The 23,724-nt window shown below is 44.8% G+C and overlaps 1 protein-coding gene across 3 annotated transcripts in view; it reads left to right on the forward strand.

Moving 5' to 3' along the window:
* The first annotated feature begins 8,168 nt into the window (after positions 1-8,168).
* The window catches only part of LOC126292294 (uncharacterized), a 225,027-nt gene continuing 209,471 nt past the window's right edge, over positions 8,169-23,724 (forward strand). Inside the window, exon 1 of one of the 3 annotated variants that reach the window (XM_049986213.1) lies at positions 8,169-8,423. In XM_049986213.1, coding sequence (XP_049842170.1) covers positions 8,373-8,423 — 51 coding nt within the window. In that variant the 5' untranslated portion in view covers positions 8,169-8,372. The remainder of the gene's footprint in view (positions 8,424-23,724) is intronic. The other 2 variants (XR_007552085.1, XR_007552084.1) reach the window with 2 other exon arrangements.

Genomic DNA, 23,724 nt, shown 5'->3' on the forward strand with positions numbered 1-23,724 from the left:
CCTTTTATCAATAGTATAAACAATGTTTTGTGAGTAGAATAAAATTTCCAATGGTAAACTTAACTGCTTTTTCGACGTTATTTTACCAGCTAACTAAAAATAGGAAAGCCTTGAATCCCTTCCACTAAATTTAGTTAGTGTTAATATTCTTTTACAGGGAGTGAAGTGGAGCTGACGCTGAAATCATTAAGTATTTGTTTATATCATCGCTAGTCTCACTGAACTCTTCTGAATTCTACATGTCATGTGTGGTCTGGCGTCTCCTTACCAGCAACAGGTCCCAGGTTCGAACTAGTCAATTCCCTAAAAACACGCTGAGAGCGACGTTGCGCGAAAGTGGTAGGGAGACACGATATAGAACAAACAGACGCCACGCAGAATGTTACAAGTTTTACAAATGTTGACCCAAATATTTATGCGTGACAATTTTCCACGCGAAAATGAGAACATGGATTTTCTTGAATTACAGCACCAACAACAAGAATCAAAACAAATGTTTAAGACAAAATGTACGCAGTTTTTTTACGTAGAATTTGATTCTGCCATAAAAAATGGAGGTTCCCATTTGAAATTTTAAAGTTGCCTCCAGCCCCACCCTCAGGAGGCTGAGGTGGCGGGATAATATTAGGACCAGAAGATGTACCCCTCGAAAATAATCAATCAACTTTGGATTCTACACATTTTTTCGTGTGAAGCTTATTTTTCGAGTTATTCTGGTTAGTCACACCCTGTATATTTCACACATATTTAAGATGCTTCAGGCATATTTGTACGCACCTTTCGCCTGTATTTCCAGAAAATTTCATCCAGTTGTTCCATTTTGACGTAGCTCAGTGTCTATGACGTCATATCCTATGAACCAGTTATCGTACAATGATATCTGTATACGTCGTACACTGATATCCTTGAATATTGTCTGCAAAGCTTATTGCAAACAGAGTTAGCTGTAAAGAAGAACTAAATTAAACGACTTTAACTGCAGGAAGAACGAAAATGTAGTATGCGATACACCCTTCGTTCCGCCATTTTGTATGCATTATCAGAGATAAAAAAAGTCATAAAAGTTTGATATTGTGTGTAAAGCCTGTTGCATGTCGCTACGCACTCTCATTCTGAAACGCTGGATAAATATTGTCCGGGTATCTGCGCCTCATGAGTTACTCCTCTTTTTCACCGAGGTCAGTTGCTCTTAGCCACACTTTTATTCTTTCCGGACAGTAAGCGATATGTGTGCCAAGTTTCGTTGAAGTCGAACCAGTGGTAAATACACGAATACATACTCATACACATACACTTTCGTAGTGTATATGGATTTACAGAATCGGGTGTTACAAAGAAATAGCCGAGAATTTGAATAGGTGCTACAGATAAACTTTTCAGCGTAATGAAATTTTATAAATGTCAAATTAAAAAGAAAAAGTTAAGTTTTTTTCATAGGTTAATAAGTTTATATGTCAGGTTCATTTGTTGTTCTGAGCGGCTGGTCGCGGCGGAGGTCCTCCCTCGGGCATGGGTGTGTGAGTTCGTCCTTAGGATAATTTAGGTTAAGTAGTGTGTAAGCTTAGGGACTGATGACCTTACCAGTTAAGTCCCATAAAATTTCACACACATTTGAACATTTGTTGCTCTGTTAACATCAAAAAAACTGTGGATTTCACGCAATGTGTTCCTTAGCATGTCCGGTGTTACAGTAACGATGGCTGCCGAAATTCGCACCCGCAGATGCCTCAGATTTTTTCTGCATAGACAACGTTCTCTACGTAACCCCAGGAAAGAAGTCCAAAATGGGTAACATCAACACTTCTGGGAGACCAGGGAATAGGCGCACACCTGCCTATACAACCATTTGAAAATCTGTTATTTAGGGTGTTACACACTTCTAGACTGCTGGTAGAGGAAGGAGCCTTTCTTGCATAAAAATGAGACGTTAAACAATGTTGTTCAGTTTCAGGAAACACATACAATTGAAGCATATCCGTATAAATTATGCCAGTGATTGTCCTTTCGGCGTAAAAGAAAAGACCTATAACTCGGTCATAAAGTAACCCACGCCACACGTTCACCTGTGCCGACTCATTGACATGTTCTTGCCACAACTTAATGTTGTTCTGAACCCGTATTCGGCAATTGTGAAGCTTAACAATACTATTTGTGAGTAATTTTGGTTCATCTGAAAACGGCCCTTGTTTAACAAAGTTTAGATTCTTTATTTCATATTCTGTCAAAGTCGTATTTCTTTTACATTGGTAACTAGTTTCGATCATACTCGTTTATTTTGAAACCAAACTTTGCACTAAGGTGCTCATAAAAGCAAAGTCGCACTTACATACTAAGGTAAGATCCCCATAAGACAATTGATGGAACTTTCCTTTTATAATCGCTTTACTGCAAGAGCAGGTCTGGTTTGAAAATGAACGGCTACGTTCGAAACAAGCCACCAATATATATTACATCTAAACTTGACAGAAATTTAATTAAAGGATTATCATCGAAGTTTATGCTTCTTTGCCAACATAGTGTTGGAGCTACATAAAATTTAAGACTGTCGTCATGTTCGTTTAGCATCAAACCGGTGAAGCTTTTTATGATTAGGGCGATCGATCGGTTTTATCTATAAAGACTGAGGTTGAACTAAAGCCGTTGTCGAGCAGATGTTGTCGGGTTCCTGATATAAGTTTGCCGCAGTTCTTAAACTGTCTTCACCTGTTTCCCGCCGGAGTGGTGAATGTTCTTTGGATACACTTCCTGCATCTCTAAACTGGTGGGACACTCCTCGCAGTGTTGAAAACCGGTTAATTCGTTAAAAATAGTGACCGAGGGCTGTTTTCTTTCAGTTGTAACTGTTCTGTCACTTGAATCAACATTCCACTGCCACTCTGTCCCTCTCTTTCTTTGACATTGCCATTGTCTCCTTCCTTCTGTATATGCCACAATCACTGTCTACTATCTCACATCATTTATTACTTTTCGCCTTTTTCCCACTGTCACTGTCTCCTTCTCTCTCAGATGAAAAGCGCGAAAATATTTGGAGCCCAAAACTTTTGGGAACTTTTTCACAGTTGCTGAAGGACGTAGAATGAGCCAGCTAGTGACCCGCTCTTCAGACAATCTTTAAAACACGAGCATATTCGTTTTTTTAAGCTTTAATGGACACTTGTCCACTGGTTTTCTTCTTTGCCCTGCACTGCACGGCATGGTACTCATATAAAAAGAACTGTATGGGTCCGCGAAAGTTTTGATAGTTTAGTTACGTGAAACTGAAACAGAGCGAAACAAATTTTACGCTTCAGACCGGAATTTACGTGCACGAAAATTTTACATGTGCTTCATTACTACAACGTCGGGTTTCCAGAACCTTTCTGATGATAATGAAGACACTTTACATCATATTTCTCCGTATGTTACTTTACAAACTACGTATTCACTTCATAGCGGATTCTACGGATGTAGTTAAAGTGTACAAGTAGAGTAACTCTCGGAAACGTATAAATATATCAGTAAAATTTTCAAGGATTTTCTAGATAGACATCTTAAGAATATATAGTAAAAATGACAGCAATTATCTGTGGTTACCCGTCTTGAAATCCAAGTCTCCGTTTCTATATCCTAAAACGATGTTTCTCGATATGGGATAAAGAGTTTTCAAAACGAAAAGACGGCACTTGCAGATAAATTCTAGAAAACACAACGTTAAAATCTGAACAGTTTTCTGTAGTCATTTATTATTTAGATTTCGCGTTACACCGGATTTTACGTGTGTATTCGCTTCCCACGCCCGGGTTCCCGGGTTCGATTCCCGGCGGGGTCAGGGATTTTCTCTGCCTCGTGATGGCTGGGTGTTGTGTGCTGTCCTTAGGTTAGTTAGGTTTAAGTAGTTCTAAGTTCTAGGGGACTGATGACCATAGACCTTAAGTCCCATAGTGCTCAGAGCCATTTGAACCATTTTTTGAACGTGCGTATTTTACGTAAACTTCAACTTCTGTATTTCGGAAACGCGTAAATATACTAATAAAATTTTCAAAGTAGCTCCACATCGGGACCTTAGGAATGTACCGTAAAGGTTTAAACCATATGCTGTCTAAACCCATTTTGAAATTCGCATCTTGTTTTTGGTGCGAAGAAAAATGGCAAGAAGAGTTTTTTGGGGGGAGGGGGGAATGGGCAGGAGGATTCTCTAAGGAACCGCCCATTGGCTAGTAACTTGGGACCACGGTATCTCGAAAAAGGATAAGGAAACCAAGAATATTTTTCAGGGTTGTTTGAACTCAGGTTTTTAGGAATATAGTGTAAAAACTTGAGCGTGTGTTTAGCCGTTATGGATTCCACAGCTCTGTGTAGGTACGAAAAAATTGTAAAAACCTCGTTTATGAGATTTTCTAAGGAACCAGTCATGAGTTAATGGTAACTCCATGTACCCCTTAAGGTCCAACGTAGATCACATCAAATGCAAAAATTGTCGAATCATTCGCTCCATTTGCCTAAGCAGGAGGAAGTGTGTAACACTCATACTTTGACCATGTACTGTAGCATAGTTACTGCAAGACGATCCCTCTGCTGGTTATGCGAATGGTCCCTAGCGCAAGGGCTACTGAAAACTGAGGACCACACTTTTCTACGACCAATTTAATTCGAGGTATGAGGTACGACTCCCGTTTTCGTAAAGGCATTTTGGAACATGTACTGTTACGGGGAGAAAATAGCAACACCAATGTGAACGTTGTTGATAGGCGTCTTTCTGAGTCTGTAAGATAATATTTATTCGCATTTTGCACCAGTCACTACTACTGCCATTAAGAGGTTGCAAACCAAATGGTTCAGATGGCTCTGAGCACTACGCGACTTCTTCTATGGTCATCAGTCCCCTAGAACTTAGAACTACTTAAACCTAACTAACCTAAGGACGTCACACACATCCATGCCCGAGGCAGGATTCGAACCTCCGACCGTAGCGGTCGCTCGGTTCCAGACTGTAGCGCCTAGAACCGCTCGGTCACGCCGGCCGGCGATGCAAACCAGGTTTGCTTTAGATACAAGCACTCGTTACCTTTTAGACTGGACGTGGTGAGTTGATGTTAGTCACGAATGCCTTTAAGGCGATAAAGATGCAATTATCACACGAGGTGACACTTCCTGGCAGATTAAAACTGTGTGCCCGACCGAGACTCGAACTCGGGACCTTTGCCTTTCGCGGGCAAGTGCTCTGCCAATTGAGCTACCGAAGCACGACTCACGCCCGGTCTCACAGCTGTACTTCTGCCAGTATCTCGTCTCCTACCTTCCAAACTCTACAGAAGCTCTCCGGCGAACCTTGCAGAACTTGCACTCCTGGAACGAAGGATTGCAGGAAAGCGTCTGCGAAGTTTGGAAGGTGGGAATTGAAGCTGTGAGGACGGGGCGTGAGTCGTGCATCGGTAGCTCAGTTGATAGAGCACTTTCCCGCGGAAGGCAAAGGTCCCGAATTCGAGTCAGGCACACAGTTTTAATCTGCCAGGAAGTTTCGTATCAGCGCACACTCCGCTGCAGAGTGAAAATCTCATTCTGGATCACACGAGGTCATGAAATGGGGCTACGAGAAGTTGAATTTTCGTTTTGCGATGGTGCAAGAATGTAGCCACTGTACATTAATGCTAGCTGCGGTTGTCACGAGACTGTACCGTCGCAAGATGACCTGGCTGCGGACGGCCACGTGGCACTACCGAAAGGGAACACCATAGTCTTTGGCGGGTTTGCCTGGCTCGTCGTACTGCGTGCGCAGCGCCAATTCGAGCAGCAGTTGGCACCAGAGTGACACAAGGACAGTCCAAGCCAGACTCCCTGTAGTGTACGTTCCACTTACCTCAAAGCACCGCCATCTGCGACTTCCGTGATGTCAAGCGAGATATCAGCGCAGAGCAGTGGGAGGTCTGTTGTGTTTGCTGGTGGTTCCGCCTCGCTGCCGGTGACGGCAGTAAACCAACATGCTTCCGCACTAGGCACTCAGGAGCTGCCCTGGAGTTGTGGTCTGGGGTGCGATTCCGTATCACAACAGGGGCACTCTCGTGGTCCTCCCATGTACGCTGATTGGATACTTGTACGTCAATACGGGATTCGACTTATCGTCCTGCCATTCATGAACAGCATTCGAGGGGCAGTTTTTCAACACGATAACACTCGGCCACATACTGTTTTCGCAACCCAGCATGCTCTACAACGCTTCGACATGCTGCCTTGGCCTTTTCGATCACTAGATCTGTCTCCAATTGAGAACGTATGTGACATCATCGGACGACAACTCTACTGTGATCCATAAACAGCATTGAACATCACTGTGCTGACGCGACCAGTTCCAATAGTCATGTGACCTATCACACAAACTGACATCCCGCACTTGTACAATACCATGAATGGACGTTTGAATGCTAGCATTCAACATTCTGGCGGTGACGCCGGTCATCTGAGTACCGGAATTCCACATTTGCAGTGGTTTACATTACTCTGTGGTCTTGCGATGTCAATGACTTAAATACAGTACCGGACATTAAAATTGCTACACCACGAACATGACGTGCTACAGATGCGAGATTTAACCGACAGGAAGAAGATGCTGTGATATGCAAATGATTAGCTAATCACAGGATTCACACAAGGTTGGCGCCGGTGGCGAGACCTACAACGTGCTGAGAGGAGGAAAGTTTCCAAATGATTTCTCATACACAAACAATATTGTCTGGTGAAACGTTTTTGTGATGCCTCGTGTAAGGAGGAGAAATGCGTACCGTCACGTTTCCGACTTTGATAAAGGTCAAATTGTAGCCTATCGCGATTGCGGTTTATCGTATAGCAACACTGATGCTCGCGTTGGTCGAGATTCAATGACTGTTAGCAGAATATGGAATCGGTGGGTTCAGGAAGGGAATACGGAATGCCGTGCTGGATCCCAACGGCCTCGTATCACTAGCAGTCAAGATGACAGGCATCTTTTCCGCATGGCTGTAACGGCTCGTGCAGCCACTTGTTGGTCCCTGAGTCACAGATGGGGACGTTTGCAGGACAACAACCATCTGCACGAACAATTCGACGACGTTTGCAGCAGCATGGACAATCAGCTCGGAGACCGTGGCTGCGGTTATCCCTTACACTGCATCATAGACAGGAGCGCCTGCGATGGTGGACTCAACAACGAACGCGGATGCATGAATGGCAAAACGTCATTTTTTTCGGATGAATCCAGGTTCTGTTTAAAGCATCATGATGGTCGCATCCGTGTTTGGCGACATCGCGGTGAACGCACATTGGAAGAGTGTATTCGTCATCGCCATAGTGGCGTATCACCCGTCGTGATGTTTGTATTGACGGCACTTTGAACAGTGGACGTTACATTTCAGATGTGTTACGACCCGTGGCTCTACCCTTTATTCGATCCCTGCAAAACCATACATTTCAGCAGGATAATGCGTGACCGCATGTTGCAGCTCCTGTACTGGCCTTCCTGGATACAGAAAATGTTCGACTGCTGCCCTGGCCGGCACATTCTCCAGATGTCACACCAACTGAAAACGTCTGGCCAGTGGTTGCCGAGCAACTGTCTCGTCACAATACGCCAGCCACTACTCTTGATGAACTGTGGTATCGTGTTGAAGCTGCATGGGCAGCTCTACCTGTACACGCCATCCAAGCTCTGGTCAACTCAATACCCAGGCGTATCGAAGCCGTTATTACGGCCAGAGGTGGTTGATCTGGGTACTGATTTCTCAGGATCCATGCACCCAAATTTCGTGAAAATGTAATGACATGTCAGTTCTAGTATAATATATTTGTCGAATGAATACCCGTTTATCATCTGCATTTCTTGTTGGTGTAGCAGTTTTAATGGCCAGTAGTGTATGTTACTTAGGCAAATGTATATTTCACTTCTCTTCGTAAGTTATTGTTTGGCGTTGCGATTTCATTTCCCACCTGTATGCACTAGTTGGCGTATTGATAACGCGGATAAGTTTACAAGGTGTCGGCCACGGAGGCGCGTGTTGGCCAGGAGTGGGTGGACAGCGCCCCGGCTGTTCCGCCGCTGCAGCCTTGGAGGTCGCCCGTCAGTCGCGCCGACACACGTTGCCCCCCACTCCGTGGCCACGACAGACGGTAGGCGGCTGGACGCTCCCCCCCCTCCCCCCCCCCCCTTCCACCAGCTACCGGACCGCAGCCCGAGGCGCTCCCTCTTCGACACTACGGACAGTCTGACGCGCCGTCCACTTTGTTCCACACACACTACAGGCCTGGTTCGCGCCTCGTTCGGAACACACTCGGCGCATCCGTAGTCCGACTAGATCGGCGAAAGCGTCCAAAGAATCGCGAACCGCGGCACAAGTGGCAGTCGCTGCAGTACTGAAACCAGCAGGATGGATGTCGACCAGCAGACTGCTTCCTCTGAGGACGGCGTGCCACCACAGGTAGGCCGGCACTTGCCGTATCGATGTTTATAACTTTCAATCATCACCATGAACGCACCTCCCCCCCCCCCCCCAACCAACTACGATTCTTTAAACAGTTGTATTAAGGGGAGGGGGGGGGGGGGGGTAGGACGTCAAACGGGCCGACTTGGAACAGGAGCGTCGCCACAGGACATTTTAATTTCTACTGCCTATACTTTTACAAATAAATTCATAAAACCTTGTGTGGTGTGCGTACTGTAAGACCTTCGGTACACCCACCATCAGATTATTTGACTTGTCGCTCTAACGAAGTAGGCGAGTGTTAGCAATATGTCTCGTGGTCTTATCGTGGCGTGTTTATCTTCTGCCGTTAGGTCAGACGATAGAAATGCCACTTGCACGCTTAGTGTAGCAGATTGACGGTGACCAACTTTAAACAGAACTTGATTAATTTTCACACACATTTATTAAAATAATAAAAAGCATAGACATTACGTAACTCGATTCTGGATGTTTACAATTGACAGTCTGAAGTTCCTTTGGTTTTGGTACGTTAATCTTATTCTCAGATATCTCTGACACTTGACAAACTGTCTATTCATTTATCTTCATGGATATGTACAGGAATATGGTAATCTTATTAGCCACAGACTGAAACTTAACTACAGACTGGTACAGACTAATGTAGACTGGTACACACTGGTGCAGAGTACTGCAGACAAATGCAGACTGACTAATCGGAGGTCTGTACACTCGTTATAATACCTCGCACGTTCATGTATCACTGCGCGATTGTGTAGCAATCTCATTGGCTGCGTTACATATTAACACGCAGATCGGCGGAAGCAGAATTTGGTCCGTCTCTAAGGCAGCGCCATCTCGTAGTGTGGAGACGACGAGCGCTGCGCCTGCGCTGTTGTGCTTAGTGGGGCGCGCTCTAGTGGGAAAGTTGTGTACGCACTGACTACGCGGAACTATGCACACAACAGTTTGTCACCATGACCAGGAAGGATTTAGGACCCACCCTCATCGCAGTGGAAGTTCAAAAACGTAGCAAAATACCTATTTTTACATGTGAAATTTCATCATTTTTTCACTTATTACTGGCTGCATTTGTTTCTATAGGTACACTTTTCTTCCTAAGTAAGAGAGATTCTTCGATGACTTTTTCATAACATACAAACAGTAGTTACAGGTGTATGAAACTCTATAATTTTCCAAATATATTAAAAAACTGTGGAAAAAATTGGGATAATTAACTATGTTTAAAATATAAGAGTTCATTCATTTTCACATACATTAAATAACTTCTACAGTTTCATACACCTGTCACTGTGGTTTGTATGCTGTGCAAAAGTCACCGAAGAATCTCTCTTACTTAGGAAGAAAAGTGTACAAATAGCAACAAATGCAGCCAGTAGTAAGTGAAAAAATGATGAAATTTCACATGTAAACAAAAGTGTTTTGTTACGTTTTTGAGCTTCCACTGCGATGAGTGTGAGTCCTGAATCCGTCCTGATCATGCTGTTAAAGTTTTATGAAGTTATTTCTAAAAGTATAGACAGTGGAAATTAAAATATCCTGTGGCACCTCTCCTGCTCCAGGTCGGCCCGTTTGACGTGCTACCCCCCTTAACGAGCACAAAGCAGATCCAAGCTTCTGATTACCTCACCAGAATTTGTTTAATATTTCACGTTTATTTGGTAAAAACCCGAGCCGACGGCCTTGCCGCAATGGTAACACCTGTTCCCGTCAGATCACCAAAGTTAAGTGCTGTCGGGCCGGGCTAGCACTTGGATGGGTGACCATCCGGTCTGCCGAGCGGTGCTGGCAAGTGGGGTGCGCTCAGCCCTTGTGAGGCAAACTGAGGAGCTGCTTGATTGACAAGTAGCGGCTCCGGTGTCGTAAACTGACATACGGCAGGGAGAGCGGTGTGCTGACCACATGCTCCTCCATATCCACATCCGGTGACGCCTCTGGACTGAGGATGACACAGCAGCCAGTCGGAACCGTTGGGCCTTCCGAGGCCTGTTTCGACAGAGAGGTAAAAACCCTGTGGTTGACCACGCAAAACCTTTATTCGTAATTAGGGATTTGCGTGGTCAATCATAGGCGACCAGTAAGAAACACAATTCTTTCTGAACGCAGGTTAGCTTTATTCGGGATTCCAATAACTCACATTATTTCCATACAAAAACATATGAAATAATGCATTGTGATCGCTTCTCAGTTTTGGTTATTGATAACTTGATACCAGTGTCTGAGTTTAATGTGTACAGCACCGAAGATGATCACTATGTGATCGAAAATCGATTCCGCTATCAGTAAAACATCAATGTTACGACCAACGCTGACCTTGCTTTTAATTTAACATATGTGGTCGTGGTGCACACAGCACTCCATGGAGTCGCCAATCAACAGATGAAATAGTGACTCGCCTGTAAAGTACACGGCAGTAGGACTCTGGTGTGACCTTTTCTTGAGTACTGCTCGAGTATTTGCGGTCCGTACCAGGTCGGAGTGAAGAAAGACGTCGAAGGAATCCAGAGACGACCTGCTAGATTTGCTACCAGTAGGTTCGAACAACACGTAAGTGTACAAAATTGGAGTCCCTTTAGGAAATGCGACGTTCTTTTCGAGAAATACTCTTGAGAAAATTCAGAGAACCGGCATTTGAAGCTGACTGCCGAAAGATTCTCCTGCCGCCAACGTATATTTCGCCTAAGGGCCGTGAAGATACGATACGATAAATGAGGGCTCATACGGACACACAGTCGTTTTTCCCTCGTTCTCTTTGCGAGTGGTTCAAAATGGTTCAAATGGCTCTAAGTGCTATGGGACAACATCTGATATCATCAGTCCCTAGACTTAGAACTTATTAAACCTAAGTAACTCAGGACATTACACACATGTTAGCCCGAAGTAGGATTCGAACCTGCGACCGTAGCAGCCGCGTGATTTCCGAGTGGAACAGGTTGGAGTATCCGTGTAGATGTAGACGTAGATATCTCCGTTCAATGCGACAGCCTTACATCACCTTACTGAGAGGGTCTTTATGACCGCATTCCACCACTCGGAGGCTACGTCTTCCTGCATTAATAACTTCCGCACCAGTCACGTAGTACTTCCTGCGGAGTGCATTATTCACTGGGCCAAATACATGGGCGTCGCAAGGTGTGAAGTCCAGCGTCCCAGCACTACCAACGGAGACGTCCAGTTGTGAAACGAGGTGTTGGACTGTGATCCATCGACCACCTCGATGAGAGTGTCCACACGTCCTAACGTTCCAGGGGTCACAAATGTGTTCGGTTGCCGGTGCATAGCAAATGAAACAGGTTAGCGCGATATTTGTTGTGATGATGGCAGAAGCCTCGCCCAACAACTCGCCGTCCTTTTGTTCACTGCCAGAACTCCCTAGGCTTTCTGCGAGCGCCTATGAATACCTGCGGTGCTGTAGTTTTCCACCAGAAGAAACTCAAGCACAGCTCTCTGCTTGGAAGGCGCCTCCGTTACAGACGCCATTTTTAAGCCTACTTATAGCGCCACATCCTGTGCGAACTTCATGGAACTATAGGCGCTGAAGCGAGAACACTCCACTATGTCCAACGACAAATACCGCATTTTCTCAACCGAAATAGGCCGAGAAAAATAATGTGTTTCATTACCTATTGAGCGTCCCAGATATGTTGATTTTATTGGATTATCGTTACTCGCCCGTCACAAGTCCTTGGAACTTAACTGCTAAGGCCATCAGTCCTTAAGCTTACACATTACTTAACCTAAGTTATCCTAAGGACAAACACACACATCCATACCCGAGGGGGAACCCGAACCTCCGGCGGGCCCGGCCGCACAGTCCGTGACTGCTCTAGACCGCTCGGCTAATCCCGCACGGCTCTCCATCCCAGTACTCCCGGAAGAAAGGATATAGCGGAGACATGTCTTTTGCCACAGCCTGGGGGATGTTTCCAGAATGAGATTTTCACTCTGCAGCGGAGTGTGCGCTGATATTAAACTTCCTTTCTTCCGGGAGTGCTAGTTCTGCAAGGTTCGCAGGAGAGCGTCTGTGAAGAAGTTCGAGTATCGGTCGGGCACACAGTTTTAATCTGCTAGGAAGTTTCATATCAGCGCACACTCCGCTGCAGAGTGAAAATCTCATTGTGGAAACATCCCCCAGGCTGTGGCTAAGCCATGTCTCCACAGTATCCTTTCTTTCAGGAGTGCTAGTTCTGCATGTTTCGCAGAAGAGCTTCTGTAAAGTTTGGAAGGTAGGAGACGGATACTGGCAGAAGTAAAGCTGTGAGTACCGGGCGTGAGTCGTGATTCGGTAGCTCAGTTGGTAGAGCACTTGCCTGCGAAAGGCAAAGGTCCCGAGTTCGAGTCTCGGTCGGGCACACAGTTTTAATCTGCCAGGAAGTTTCATATCAGCGCACACTCCGCTGCAGAGTGAAAATCTCATTCTGGAAACATCCCCCAGGCTGTGGCTAAGCCATGTCTCCGCAGTACCCTTTCTTTCAGGAGTGCTAGTTCTGCAAGGTTCGCAGAAGAGCTTCTGTAAAGTTTGGAAGGTAGGAGACGGATACTGGCAGAAGTAAAGCTGTGAGTACCGGGCGTGAGTCGTGATTCGGTAGCTCAGATGGTAGAGCACTTGCCCGCGAAAGGCAAAGGTCCCGAGTTCGAGTCTCGGTCGGGCACACAGTTTTAATCTGCCAAGAAGTTTCATATCAGCGCACACTCCGCTGCAGAGTGAAAATCTCATTCTGGAAACATCCCCCAGGCTGTGGCTAAGCCATGTCTCCGCAGTACCCTTTCTTTCAGGAGTGCTAGTTCTGCAAGGTTCGCAGAAGAGCTTCTGTAAAGTTTGGAAGGTAGGAGACGGATACTGGCAGAAGTAAAGCTGTGAGTACCGGGCGTGAGTCGTGATTCGGTAGCTCAGTTGGTAGAGCACTTGCCTGCGAAAGGCAAAGGTCCCGAGTTCGAGTCTCGGTCGGGCACACAGTTTTAATCTGCCAGGAAGTTTCAGCTTCTGTGAAGTTTGGAAAGTAGGAGGCGAGGTACTGGCGGAAGTAAAGCAGTGAGGACGGGGCGTGAGTCGTGCTTGGGTAGCTCAGATGGTAGAGCACTTGCCCGCGAAAGGCAAGGGTCCCGAAATCGAGTCTCTATCCGGCACACAGTTTTAACCTGTCAGGAATTTTTATAACAGCGCACACTCCATTGCAGAGTGAAAGAGTTATTCTGATAAGTAATGTCCTTAATGGTAGTTGCAGGGAATTTTTCCAGACAGATTAAAATATACAATTGTTAAATCTCTTCATAGTAAAGCTGACAAGATATCCTTAAATAATTTTCTTAATTGACATCTTTTTCATAATATTCGAAGAAGTAATGTACCCAAGAGTGGTCTCTCACTTAAATGGAAACAGTTTACATAGCATATGATAGTCTGGATTCCAGAAGCGTTGCTCGACTAAAACTGCTATTCATAGCATCACTTATCAAAGAGCACAAGTATTAAATAATGAGATATCGCTAACTGCTATTCTTTCCGATGCATTTCATTGTGTAGATCGTGTTACTCTCTTCGAAAAACTCAGTTGTTATGGAATTTATGCCTTTACGCACAGCTGCTTTGACTCATACTTAATAAACAGGTCTGAGCTGAACAAGTCAAACAATAACGGAAGGGTAGGAAATATTAGTTATAGGGGAGAACTGACGATGGCGGGTCGACAAGGCTCCACTCCTACTCCTTATAAAGCTGACTGGCCCCCTCTAAGCAGAAATGGTATTTTTCAGAGAGAAAGCAACAGAAGAGACACTAAATGATATTTTCCAAATAATTATAAAATAGTTCACAGAAAATGGATTGTTCCTAATTTTTTCAAAAAGAAACACACTACATTCAATTAACTTCTCGTGGATAGGATTCACAGTCATATAATACACTCCTGGAAACTGAAATAAGAACACCGTGAATTCATTGTCCCAGGAAGGGGAAACTTTTTTGACACATTCCTGGGGTCAGATACATCACATGATCACACTGACAGAACCACAGGCACATAGACACAGGCAACAGAGCATGCACAATGTCGGCACTAGTACAGTGTATTTCCTACTTTCTCAGCAATGCAGGCTGCTATTCTCCCATGGAGACGATCGTAGAGATGCTGGATGTAGTCCTGTGGAACGGCTTGCCATGCCATTTCCACCTGGCGCCTCAGTTGGACCAGCGTTCGTGCTGGACGTGCAGACCGCGTGAGACGACGCTTCATCCAGTCCCAAACATGCTCAATGGGGACACATCCGGAGATATTGCTGGCCAGGGTAGTTGACTTACACCTTCTAGAGCACGTTGGGTGGCACAGGATACATGTGGACGTGCATGGTCCTGTTGGAACAGCAAGTTCCCTTGTCGGTCTAGGAATGGTAGAACGATGGGTTCGATGACGGTTTGGATCTACCGTGCACTTTTCAGTGTCCCCTCGACGATCACCAGAGGTGTATGGCCAGTGTAGGAGATCGCTCCCCACACCATGATGCCGGGTGTTGGCCCTGTGTGCCTCGGTCGTATGCAGTCCTGATTGTGGCGCTCACCTGCACGGCGCCAAACACGCATACGACCATCATTGGCACCAAGGCACAAGCGACTCTCATCGCTGAAGACGACACGTCTCCATTCGTCCCTCCATTCACGCCTGTCGTGACACCACTGGAGGCGGGCTGCACGATGTTGGGGCGTGAGCGGAAGACGGCCTAACGGTGTGCGGAACCGTAGCCCAGCTTCATGGAGACGGTTGCGAATGGTCATCGCCGATACCCCAGGAGCAACAGTTTCCCTAATTTGCTGGGAAGTGCCGGTGCGGTCCCCTACGGCACTGCGTAGGATCCTACGGTCTTGGCGTGCATCCGTGCGTCGCTGCGGTCCGGTCCCAGGTCGACGGGCACGTGCACCTTCCGCTGACCACTGGCGACAACATCGATGTACTGTGGAGACCTCACGCCCCACGTGTTGAGCAATTCGGCGGTACGTCCACCCGGCCTCCCGCATCCCACTATACGCCCTCGCTCAAAGTCCGTCAGCTGCACATACGGGCTGTCGCGGCATGCTACCAGTGTTAAAGACTGCGATGGATCCGTATGCCACGGCAAACTGGCTGACACTGACGGCGGCGGTGCACAAATGCTGCGCAGCTAGCGCCATTCGACGGCCAACACCGCGGTTCCTGGTGTGTCCGCTGTGCCGTGCGTGTGATCATTGCTTGTACAGCCCTCTTGCAGTGTCCGGAGCAAGTATGGTGGGTCTGTCAATGTGTTCTTTTTTCCATTTCCAGGAGTGTATTTCTTAAAAGACATCATAGTCGCCGTTGACTGTATAAAATATTTATTGTTACTATTGCAATTTCGGCCTTATGGCCATTTTCAAGTAAAGCTGCAAAAGTTACATCTGGCAGAATATAAAACTCATGTCAAATAGTTTTATATTCTGACAAAATGTAACTTTTGCAGTGTTACTTGAAAATGGCCATAAGGCCGAAATTACAATAGCAACAATAAACATTTTATACAGTCAACGGCGACTATGATGTCTTTTAAGAAACGCTACATTCAGTTCTGTACAACAAATAGAGTTATACCAAAAGTTGTTATAGCACAAGGGCAGGAGTCAGTAAATGGGATAAATGTTCAAAATTTGTGGTTTACCTATTGACTAAAATTTGAACCGGAAAAAACATAATGCTGACGTTCTTAAGCAATTAAGATCAGGTTCTTTTGCTCTTCGTATGCTTGCTAACCTTGGAAACACTCGAGCTAACCTCCTGACATATTTAGCTTATCTCAACTCAATAACGACTTATGGAATAATTTTCTGGGGTAGCTCGCCACTTAGAGAAAAAGCATTGATTGCACAAAAGCGAACAGTAAGAATAATATGTGGTGGTCACTCACGGACGTCATGTAGGTGACTCTTCAGTGAGGTAAGCATTTTGAGTAAGCCCTCACAATACATACGAGGGTAGTTCGGAAAGTAAGTTCCGTTTCGATTTTTTTCTGCGGCAGTGCTACGCTCGCAGTTCTGTTCATGCGAAGAAGTGTCTCTAGCTCGAGCAGAAAGGAATAATGTCATCTCGAGCTTGCTGTGTGATTTGAGTCGTTTGTATTGACTGTTTATAATGGCATCGTTGATTGAAAATCTCGCCGTGTGTGAATTGAGCTCTGTGATTCGTTTTCTGAATACTAAGAACGTTAAAGAAAATGATACTCATCGAAAAATCTGCGAGGTTTACGGAGAAAATACAATGAGTGCTTCAATGACAAGAATGTGGGTCCGATAAATTAAGAAATGGTGTAATTAAGTGCATGACGAAAATCGAAGTGGACCTACATCTGTGGTTTCTGATGAACTGTTTAGTGCAGTCGATGAGCTGATTGAGAAAAACCGTAGCTTTACGATTCATGCTATTGCTCGTCAACTTTCGCAAACAGCAATTTACAAGACTGTTGATGTAAATCTGGACTTTCATAAACTTTGCGCACGTCGGGTTCTAAACTCCTGTGAAAAACATAAACGATAACGGATAGACAGCGCATTTGTTGTTTTTTTTTTACATGGTACTCTGACGATAGCTAGAAATTTTTATTCCAGATATCATATTCAGAGGGGATGAGACTTGGGTTGCTTATGACGGTCTTGAAACGAAACGCCAATCGATGGAATGGAGGCAAACTTCGTCCCCAGAAAAGTTTAAACCCAATCAACTTTTGTCATCCCCAAAAGTCATGTGAACATTGTTTTGGGATAGACAAGGTATTGCACTGACTCAGTTTTTTACCACAGGGTGAGACAATGAATACGGATGTTTATCGCGAGCCGCTTAAGAACTCGGATACTGAGAATGAGACAAAAACTCCTCCAGAGCTTTGGCTGATACGTCTTCGGCCATTCTCCGGTTAGTCGCGACCTCGCTCGTAGCGATTTTGATCTCTTTCTGCATCTGAACTCGTTCCCTGGAGATAATTGGTTCAATAACGATGACAAGGCAAAAGAACATGTTAGGACATGGTTAACAACACAGACGGTGACATTTTGTGGCGCAGGAATACACAGATTTATACCGCAATACGAAAAATGCCTGGAAAATTACGCGGGCTATGTTGAAGAGTAGTGTAAATGGTATAGATTTTTGTGAAACAAATTGCTTTCTTTATTTGTATTCGCTTCCTCTTTTACTACCAAACGTAACTTATTTTCCGAACTATTTTAGTATATTCGCTAATGAAATGCGTCATTAATAATCCATCATAATCTGGAAAGAAGAGTGATGCTCATATCTACAATACCGGAGGGAAAAGTGGCCTTTATTACGTTACTGAAGCTGTCAGTGGCTCAGGAAGGAGTACAGTATGCAGCGGTAAAAATCTTTGATCATTTGCCTAACAACATGAAAGATGTGGCGGGTAGCAGAGCTAGTTTTAAACGGTTGAATGGTTCGAATGGCTCTGACCACTATGGGACTTAACTGCTGAGTTCATCAGTCCCCTAGAACATAGAACTACTTAAACCTAACTAACCTAAGGACATCACACACATCCGTGCCCGAGGCAGGATTCGAACCTGCGACCGTGGTGCTCGCGCGGCTCCAGACTGTAGTGCCTAGAACCACACGGCCACTCCGGCCGGCTAGTTTTAAATCTAACTTAAAATCATTTCTCCTGGGAAGTCTTGCTATTCCAGTGACGAATTTTAACTTAAAAGTGGTAACCAGTAAATAACTAAAAATAAATAAAATAACGCCTGGTTTTTGGCGTAGCTGAGAGACTAGGAGTAAAATAATAATGCGTTCATTAGTGTTAACACTAATCGTGTATGCGTAGCCTGTAAACCTACTCGTTCCTCGTCAGCCCGATTGAAGAACCGATCAAATGATCTGTCGAACGTGCAACGAACTAACTCGTAGAGTCTGCTCGAGAGGCAGACGGGATATCTTCTTGATTTGCTCCATCCATCCCTTCGTGGCTCTCCCCTCCGGGCGCGTACCCTCGATCTTTCCTCCCATAATTATTTTCTCGACATTTTCTCTGACTCTTATCAAAATACAGCCAAAAAACTGGAGAATTTTTTGTTGAGATGAAAGGAAAGGCACATGGAAATATTGACGTATTTGTTCTTCTCCCGTCCCATTTTATGCGCAGCGTCCTGCAGCAGCATAAAAGCTTGGACGCATCAATATGATGCTTGTCTGGCTGTAACGGTCCATGTCTGGCAACCTTAAAAGCTGACGGACGACGAGTTTTCCAACAGGCCGGATCTTTCTGCTGTTCGTTATCGACCTCTTCCGAAAAGTCTTGGCGAGTTTCTTCACAGCCACTCGCCTGCCGTGATCCTTCTACTAGTCTCATCTTCACAGCTTCTAGTGAAAGTGAAATGTCCTGTGACAAGGGTCTCGCGTCATCGAGACCGGTAACCTGATGCAAGTCTTTTTAGTTGACGCCACTTCGGTGACTTGCGTGTCGATGGGAATGAGATGATGATAATGACAACACAGCACCCAGATCCTGATCGGAGAAAATTTCCGAGAATCGAACCTGGGCCCCGTGCATGGATTTCCGTGGCGCTGACCACTCAGCTATCGGAACGGGCCAGTTTCTAGTGTAACATCTACATCTACATGACTACTCTGCAATTCACATTTAAGTGCTTGGCAGAGGGTTCATCGAACCACAATCATACTCTCTCTCTACTATTCCACTCCCGAACAGCGAGCGGGAAAAACGAACACCTAAACCTTTCTGTTCGAGCTCTGATTTCTCTTATTTTATTTTGATGATCATTCCTACCTATGTAGGTTGGGCTCAACAAAATATTTTCGCATTCGGAAGAGAAAGTTGGTGACTGAAATTTCGTAAAAAGGTCTCGCCGCGACGAAAAACGTCTATGCTGTAATGACTTCCATCCCAACTCGTGTATCATATCTGCCACACTCTCTCCCCTATAACGTGATAATACAAAACGAGCTGCCCTTTTTTGCACCCTTTCGATGTCCTCCGTCAATCCCACCTGGTAAGGATCCCACACCGCGCAGCAATATTCTAACATAGGACGAACGAGTGTAGTGTAAGCTGTCTCTTTAGTGGACTTGTTGCATCTTCTAAGTGTCCTGCCAATGAAACGCAACCTTTGGCTCGCCTTCCCGACAATATTATCTATGTGGTCCTTCCAACTGAAGTTGTTCGTAATTTTAACACCCAGGTACTTAGTTGAATTGACAGCCTTGAGAATTGTACTATTTATCGAGTAATCGAATTCCAACGGATTTCTTTTGGAACTCATGTGGATCAACACACACTTTTCGTTATTTAGCGTCAACTGCCACCTGACACACCATACAGCAATCTTTTCTAAATCGCTTTGCAACTGATACTGGTCTTCGGATGCCCTTACTAGACGGCAAATTACAGCATCATCTGCGAATAGTCTAAGAGAACTGCTCAGATTGTCACCCAGGTCATTTATATAGATCAGGAACAGTAGAGGTCCCAGGACGCTTCCCTGGGAAACAGCTGATATCACTTCAGTTTTACTCGATGATTTGCCGTCTATTACTACGAACTGCGACCTTCCTGACAGGAAATCACGAATCCAGTCGCACAACTGAGATGATACCCCATAGCTCCGCAGCTTGATTAGAAGTCGCTTATGAGGAACGGTCTCAAAAGCTTTCCGGAAATCTAGAAATACGGAATCAACTTGTAATCCCCTGTCGATAGATAACAGATGGTTGACCCGAGATAGGTGAAAGAATGCACGGTTTCCAGGTCCTGTAATTGACCTGTGAGTTGGACCTCAGCTCCTCGATCAAGTATCGTATTTACTTGCCGAGGTTGATGTCTAACAAGGGGAGGCCGCCAATTGTGAAATTCAGATTCGATTCATACTGCGCATAATAAAAGCTCATGGCCAGAGGTGTAATGTGGCAAAGCACCAAGATGCACTTCTCAGCTGTTGTCGAGAAAATCGACAGTTAAAAGAAACCGTTGCGGTGATATACTCTCTACGATTAGTGATCTTCTACAGCGTCGTGGCGCAGCGTTAAGCGCTCGGGTTCGTAATCCGAAGGTCGCCGGATCGAATCTCGCGCCATGCAACTTTTTTTTTATTATTTGTTTTTTGTAATTCAAATGTACACACACACACACACACACACACAAAGGGTGTTACAAAAAGGTATGCCAAACTTTCAGGAAACATTCCTCACACACAAATAAAGAAAAGATGTTATGTGGACATGTGTCCGGAAACGCTTAATTTCCACGTTAGGGCTCAGATTAGTTTCGTTCTTCCACCTGCGCTCAATGGAGCACGTTATCATGATTTCATACGGGATACTCTACCTGTGCTGCTAGAACATGTGCCTTTACAAGTACGACACAACATGTGGTTCATGCACGATGGAGCTCCTGCACATTTCAGTCGAAGTGTTCGTACGCTTCTCAACAACAGATTCGGTGACCGATGGATTGGTAGAGGCGGACGAATTCCACGGCCTCCACGCTCTCCTGACCTCACCCCTCTTGACTTTCATTTATGGGGGCATTTGAAAGCTCTTGTCTACGCAACCCCGGTACCAAATGTAGAGACTCTTCCTGCTCGTATTGTGGATGGCTGTGATACAATACGCCATTCTCCAGGGCTGCATCAGCGCATCAGGGATTCCATGCGACGGAGGGTGGATGCATGTATCCTCGCTAACGGAGGACATTTTGAACATTTCCTGTAACAAAGTCTACGATCTGTTGCTGTGTGTTTCCATTCCATGATTAATGTGATTTGAAGAGAAGTAATAAAATGAGTTTCCGGACACATGTCCACATAACATATTTTCTTTATTTGTGTGTGAGGAACGTTTCCTGAAAGTTTGGGCGAACCTTTTTGTAACACCCTATATATTCCCGGCAATCAGTTGCAACAATTAAGCATATAATAAGTTGTTGAAAGTCCTTTGTCGTGGAAAAACTGGCGACTTAGAACATCATTATGTTTTCCGCAGACAAAGTTGTATTTCACAATGTTATTAATTGTCTTCATAATGTTTACCGCGTATAGTTAACGGAAGACGTAGAAACGATATTCCGAAACAAATACGTATGGTGTAAGTCAAACGTTCGAATTAGAATAGAGATGCCACGAACACAAAAATTTGCTGTGGCAGGTATGAAATACAAACTCCGTTACTCGCTCGTTACACTTGAAGGACAGATGTTGAATGGGGCGAAACGAGCTGCCGCATAACAGCGTCGTAACCTGCTAAGTTCGAAAGAAGCTAGATGCGGTCCCTACAGCAACTTATAACATCGTCGAAAATCCGTGCCTACGTGAGAGCTTTGGTACACCCTGTTAAACAAACGGAAAATTGGAGGCGGTACAATTGGAGAGCGATACGGGCCCTTCGCATGAAAGTGATGTCATCGAAGAACATTCTATACACAGTGAAGTGGCGATACAACAATTGAAAGATGCGTTGATGTATTTTGAAAGCCTCCTTCGTAACAGTAATCGCATCGCTGCAGAACCGTCACCATCAATCAACGAAGAAGCCATATGGGGAAGAAATGTTCCAGAATACGATGCAAATGCTCGCCAAAAAAAACCTCGTTCATGATGAGGAACTAATAGACATTAATGAAATCAACTATAATAATGCCTACGAAGACGCTGAAACGCGTCCCATTGCCAATGAATCATCAGTCGAATACGAGCCGGACGAGAAGAAAAAAAAAAAAATGGGTACGACTATATTTCTCTGGATTACAAAATTATAGCTGTCAATCTGGCCAAAGAACCTCCAGGCTGGAGTATCAAAACTCTACAGAAAAGGGGGTGCTCTCGTTTGACAAATATGGGCTATTTATCTAGGTGGAAAGAGCAAATCAAACGTGGCGGTAGCAAATTTGATAAATATTGTACCATCGACTCATGGGTGCATGATCGCTTCGTAGAAGCTCGACATAACTTCCAGCAAGTTACTGCCAGAAAGCTGCAGCAGTGGGCCTTGGGCACTGCAAGTCAGTCCCAGATTTCAAAGCATCAAAAACATGGGTCACCGAATTTAAAAAGAAGCTTGGGATTCGGCAACGGAAAATCACAAAATTTGTTTCCCGGAAAGAGACGGCTACCCAAGACGAAATTTTGGCCGCAGCGGACACATTTCGGACCCAGACGCGAACGTTGATAACTAACTTCGACAAAGGTTTCATAATTAATACTGATCAAACAGGTACGTAAAGAGCTGTTCACAAACGTCACATGACATAATGATAGAATATGATAAACTGATATATGATAGACAACACAGATTTCGTATATTTCTTATATAAACGATATTTTTATATTCTGTTTGTCAGGGTGCCAGTACCAGGCCACGTTCAACAGAACTCTCGCCGAAAAAGGGTCAAAGGCTGTCCTGGTAACCTGACACGACGTGGACAAGGTGGCGCATTCGTATACGGCACAGTATTCAATCAAGATGTCTGGACGAGTCTTGCCTCTTGTTTTCGTATGCCTCCAAGAGTCCACAGGTACGTTTGGACCCAGAGAACAGAAGACAGTCGACGAGTACGCCAAGAAGTATACCGACGTTGTTGTTACATCCTCCAAATCCGGTAAACTAACAACGGGTTTGTTCATGGACTTCTTGCGCAATGCTTTGCAACCATACGTACAAAAGAAAGAATTTCTCCTTCAGATCGATTTTTGGCGTGGGCAAACGAACCCGGCGTTATACGATAAGAAGTTACCAACGTGCACTATAAAAGTCATTCTCCAAAGTGCACTCCTCTCGCGCAACCGTGTGACGTGTATTTTTACCGGCTGGTAAAAACTTTCATCAAGCGCCTTCAAAATTGTGCTTTTTTAATCGAGTGAAACCATGACATCAACTCCAGAGACGATTGTCTAAAAATCCAATCCATCGTCCACCACCAATTGTCTTCTCCGATTTTTGCCGATATGATACTATACACGTGCTATGCATCAAACCTGACGAATGATAGAACAATTTTACAGAATGTCAATCAGATGTGATCCCAACAGATAATTTAAAAAAAACAATTGTTATTGTAAAAACGCATCGTTTATCAGATGTGCTCGATGTCATGCTGTTTTCTGCTTTCCATGTTTCTGTGATAACTATCACTCTGTTTCGTGAGATACTCCAGCTACTTCTGGTCACTAAATGTTAATTCAAACGGTTCACATGGCTCTGAGCACTATGGGGCTTAACTCCTGAGGTCATCAGTCCCCTAGAACTTAGAACTACTT

The sequence above is a fragment of the Schistocerca gregaria genome, chromosome 9, assembly GCF_023897955.1.
Source record: "Schistocerca gregaria isolate iqSchGreg1 chromosome 9, iqSchGreg1.2, whole genome shotgun sequence".
NCBI lineage: Eukaryota > Metazoa > Arthropoda > Insecta > Orthoptera > Acrididae > Schistocerca > Schistocerca gregaria.